Genomic DNA, 4,478 nt, shown 5'->3' on the forward strand with positions numbered 1-4,478 from the left:
AAAAAAAAAAAAAAAAAAAAAGAAGTTTGGTCCCAAGGACTAACCGTAGGAGCTGAGATCAGTTTTGGTCTCCTGCCCAGGGGCCCGGGAGGGGGAGCGTCTCTGGCTTCTGCACAGCCGGCCAAGGCCTTGCTGTTATATACACCCCTCCCCCCAAGCTGGGTGTGCATAGGGGAAGGTCGCAGGCTCCCAGCCAGACCGCGGGGCTTGCAGCCCAGTCTGACACTTACTGCATCCCTCGGGGCCTCGGTTTCCTCACCTGCGAGGTGGGGCTATCAATTCCCACACGGGGGCTTCTGTGAGCATCAGGTAAGCTACCCCAGGTGAAGGGCTCGGAGCAGTGCCTTGGTAAGTGTTCTGAAAACGTTAGTCATCGTGTTCCTCTGCTCGGGCTGCATGCAGCCAGCCTTCCAGAACTGAGGCCGTGAGCAGGTGGAAATCACTGGCAAACTTCTTTACGTGGCCAGTCCACGTGAGGTCTTCCGGGAGCTTGCGGGGTTGGGGGGGGGTGTTAGAGGATGTTAAGAACTGCCATTATCCTTCAGTGCTTTATTATGTACGTGGGAGAAGTAGGTCTAGAGCTAGGAAGGGGGACGGTCCCTCTCCTGGAGATCCCATGTATATGCTCCCCCCCCCAAACACCCCCAGGGGCCTGAAGAGGGACGGGAAGCATCACCCTAGTTCAGCCGCCGTCACTCCCACTGACTATGGCAGTCGCCTCCTCGCCATGTCGGTTCCCCACACGGCGCCAGAGGGCGCCTGGGAAACCTAGAACAGCTCAGCTCTCTGCTCGGAACCCTCCTGGGGCTCCCGCCTCACTCACGGTCAAAGCAGTCATCTCCGTGGGGCTCAAGATCCTACAGGATAGGCCCCGTTTGTTCTCTCTGACCTTACCTCTTGTCTGCACCCCCTTCTTCCCTAGGTTCCAGTCACAGGGCCTCCTCGCTGTTTAACATTCCACCCACGCTCCTACCTCGGGACCTTTGCACTGCCTGTTCTCACTGCCTTGGGTGCTCTATCCCTAGATCTCCCCGTGGTTCCCTCCCTAATTTCATGCAGCTCTCTGCTCAAATGTCACCTCCTCAAAGAAGTCTTCCACTCCCACCTGATCCTGAGGGCCGTCATGTGCAGTTGGGCAGGTTGTTCACTGCACAAAGCACTCGCTTGTATGAAGGGGGCTGGACTCCAGGTCACATGCTGCTCTCCAAACTCTAGGAGAAAGGGGTGCTGTTTTCTAGTTCACACAAAGAGGTTCTAGGGACTAGCAGCTGCTTTGTCCGCTCCTTCACTCTGTGTCATGGATTGAGTTGTGGCTCCCCAAAAGATACGTCAATGTCCTAACCCCTAGTGAATCAGGTGTGAATGTGATCTTATTTGGAAATAGGGTCTTTGCAGATGGAATCAAGTTAAGATGAGCTCATACTGGAGTAGGATAGGCTCTAATCCAATATGGCTGGTGTCCTTATAAGACACACTGATGTACAGGGAAGATGGCTTGGAAGGAGAGACTGGAGTGATGCGGACACAAACCAAGGAACACCTGGGAGGGCCAGAGACTGGAAAAGGTAAGGAAGGATCGATCCTCCCCTAGAGTCTCTAGAGGGACTGTGGCCCTGCTCACACTTTGATTTGAGACTTCTAGCCTCCGGAACTGAGAGAATAAATTTCTTTCTTTTAAGCCACCCACCCAATTGGTGGTACTTTGTTATGCCAGCCATGGGAAGCTAACACACCCTGCTTGATTTTCCCCACATCTCTGACACTGTACACGTTTACAGTCAATCCTCACTGTGAGCGGGTGCCCTATTTGTGAATTAGTCCACTTGTTAAAATGTATCTGCGATGCCACAAACTCGCAGCACTTCCACGGACGTGCGCAGAGTGGCAAAAACGTTGAGTCGCTAAGGCGGCGCCCTTGTACTGGAAATGAAGTAACCTTTTGGGGGTCTATTTAGTGCCACGTGTCTCACATTTTTGTGCTTTTGTGGATTTCACTGTTTTATTTTTCAGTTTTTTTTTTTAAATTTAATTTTTGGCTGTGTCGGGTCTTCCTTGCAGTGCGCGGGCTTATTGCCATGGCTTCTCTTGTCGCGGAGCGCGCGCTCTAGAGCGCAGGCTCCGTAGTTGTGGCGCACGGGCTTAGTCGCTCCGCGGCATGTGGGATCTTACCGAACCCGTGTGCCCTGCATTGGCAGGTGGATTCTCAACCACTGCGCCACCAGGGAAGTCCTGATTTCTCTGTTTTAAATGGCCCCCAGGTGTAGTGCTTTGTGCCGTCTCAAGTGCTTAAGCACAAGAAGGCTGGGATGTGCCTCGTGGAGAAAATACGGGTTAGAGAAGTTTCACTCAGGCACTAGTTATAGTGCCGGTGGCCGTGAGTTCAATGTTAACGAATCAGCACTATACATTAAGTGAGGTGTCTTTAAACAGAAACAGACATAAAACAAGGCGATGTCTTGACGGCTTGACAAAAACGTGACCAGAGGCTGGCAGGATGCTAACCCTGTATTTCGCCCCCAGGAGCGATGGTTCAGTATTTGCTAATTCCGTGTTCCCAGAGACCACAGAACCTTACCAGGAATGATACGAATCGCCTGTGTTTGGTTGAACTTTTTTCACTGTCTGCCTTCTCCACCACCAAGCTGGCCCTCCCAGGACAGGCACTTGTCTTGTTCAGCTGCACCCCTGTGCCTGGAAGAGGGCCTGGCACCCAGGAGGGGCTCACATATGTATGTGGACCAAGTCCTCGCAATCCCCCTCTCCACCCACCTGTCGCCCCTACCCCCGCACTCCAAACAAGTCCCCGGAGACCCGAAAGCAAAGGGGACCGGGGGGGGGCTTCAGTACAGTTTTAAAAAAAAGGATCGTTTTTTTAATTTACAAGAGTTCTAAATGTACAGAATTCTCCTTTAAAAAAATCGTTATACACAATAAATACAGTACAAAAAAATTTATCTTACAGTACTAGTTTTGTCTCCAAGATTTCGAAATCTGGCGTGGGTGGCTGGCGGCAGGAACAGAGGGAAGACTGGCTGGGGGGGGGGGGGCGGGGAGGAAGACCCCGGTTTCCTGTTTTGGAGGTGCTCGGATTTCGGTCGAGGGACTGGAGGCTTCGCAATCTCTCGCTCTCATTCGAGCGCACACAGAGGGACATAGGACACGGAGCGGGGCGCACACACGTGGATGGGACACAGCTGCCCGCGGGCACAGCGCTCCCAGCCGGGGGTCCCCGCATGCAGGCTCACGCCGCCCCTCCCGTGCGTTTCCTCTCTCGGCCTGTGGGGGGCGGCGGCGAGAGGCTGAGCGCAGCTCGCAAGGACCCTGCCGGCTCTGAGCGCCCTCCACGCAGGGGTCCGTGAGGCCACACGGACAGGCCCGGAACCCGGAGACGCGTGAGCAGTGGGGACGACCAGGAAGCCCTCATCCCTGGCAAAAGCGCACGTGTCCCCCGGTGCGGGGGCGGAGCGAGCAGGTAACGGGAAGCAATAGGAAACGACACACCAGGATTACCCCCTCCTTTGGCAGGGGGACAGTTTACGTTACGGCCCCTCCCCGAAATCCACGGCCCCCACCCAACAACCCGGCTGAAGCAGGAGGCGGGGGACGAGGCCTTTGTGACTCAAATAACTTAGGCAAGAAAAACTCAAGGGGTCCCCGGCTCGTGTTCCCCAGGAGGCTGAGGTCGGACGCCCGGCTGCCCCCCTCCCCGCTCCCCGCGGCGTCCCTGCGGAGCGAGGGGCCAGGGAAGGGAAGACCAGCCCGGTGTTATCTGTTCAACGTCCTGGCGCCGAGGCCGCCGTTGTGACTGGAGGGCGGGTAGGCCTCCGGCCTGTGCAGGGGCGTCGGGGAGGCGGGCGTGACGGCCGCCGGGGCGGCGTGTGGGTACGGGGGCGCGGGCGTCCGGCCGGGGGCCTGCTGGAGGTTCAGGATGCTGTCGATGGCGCTCTGGAGGTGCTCCGTGAGCGTGTCGTCCTGCGGGCTGTCGCTGGAGAAGCTGGCCTGGTCCACGTCGGGCGACTCGGACTTGCGCCGCTTGGCCGGGGGCAGCGGGGGCGCCTCCCAGCCGGGCTCCCGGCTGCCGCTGCCCTGCCCGGCGCTGCCCGCGGGCTCGGCCGCGGCGCCCTTCAGCATGCGCTGGTACAGCTCGTCCTCCACGGCCGCCAGCTCGCGGATGAGCCCGCTGGTGGCCTCGTCCACTTTGGCGGGCAGCGGGGCCGGGCTGCCCCCCCGGGCTCTGCCCGCCGCCGCCCCCTCGGCCGCCCCGCCGCCCGGGGCCTCCACGTTCTCGCGGTAGGTCTTGCGCAGGGGCAGCCGCGGGCAGTGGGGCGCCGGCGGCGGCGGCTTGCGGTCGGCGGCGGCCGGCGGCGGCGGGTGGTCCACCGTGCCGTTCATGTGGCCGGTGGCGGGGGGCGGCGGCGGGGGCCGGGGCGGGGGCTCGGCCGCCGTGTGGGGGGCGGGGGGCGGCGGCGGGGGCTGCG

At 59.1% G+C, this 4,478-nt stretch overlaps 1 protein-coding gene across 1 annotated transcript in view; it reads right to left on the bottom strand.

The window, feature by feature from the left end:
* Nucleotides 1-2,848: 2,848 nt before the first annotated feature.
* The window catches only part of BICRA (BRD4 interacting chromatin remodeling complex associated protein), a 53,577-nt gene continuing 51,947 nt past the window's right edge, over nt 2,849-4,478 (bottom strand). The window contains exon 17 of the mRNA XM_055082787.1: nt 2,849-4,444. Coding sequence (XP_054938762.1) covers nt 3,766-4,444 — 679 coding nt within the window. The 3' untranslated portion in view covers nt 2,849-3,765. The remainder of the gene's footprint in view (nt 4,445-4,478) is intronic.

The sequence above is a fragment of the Physeter macrocephalus genome, unplaced genomic scaffold (genome assembly GCF_002837175.3).
Source record: "Physeter macrocephalus isolate SW-GA unplaced genomic scaffold, ASM283717v5 random_283, whole genome shotgun sequence".
NCBI classification, from domain to species: domain Eukaryota; kingdom Metazoa; phylum Chordata; class Mammalia; order Artiodactyla; family Physeteridae; genus Physeter; species Physeter macrocephalus.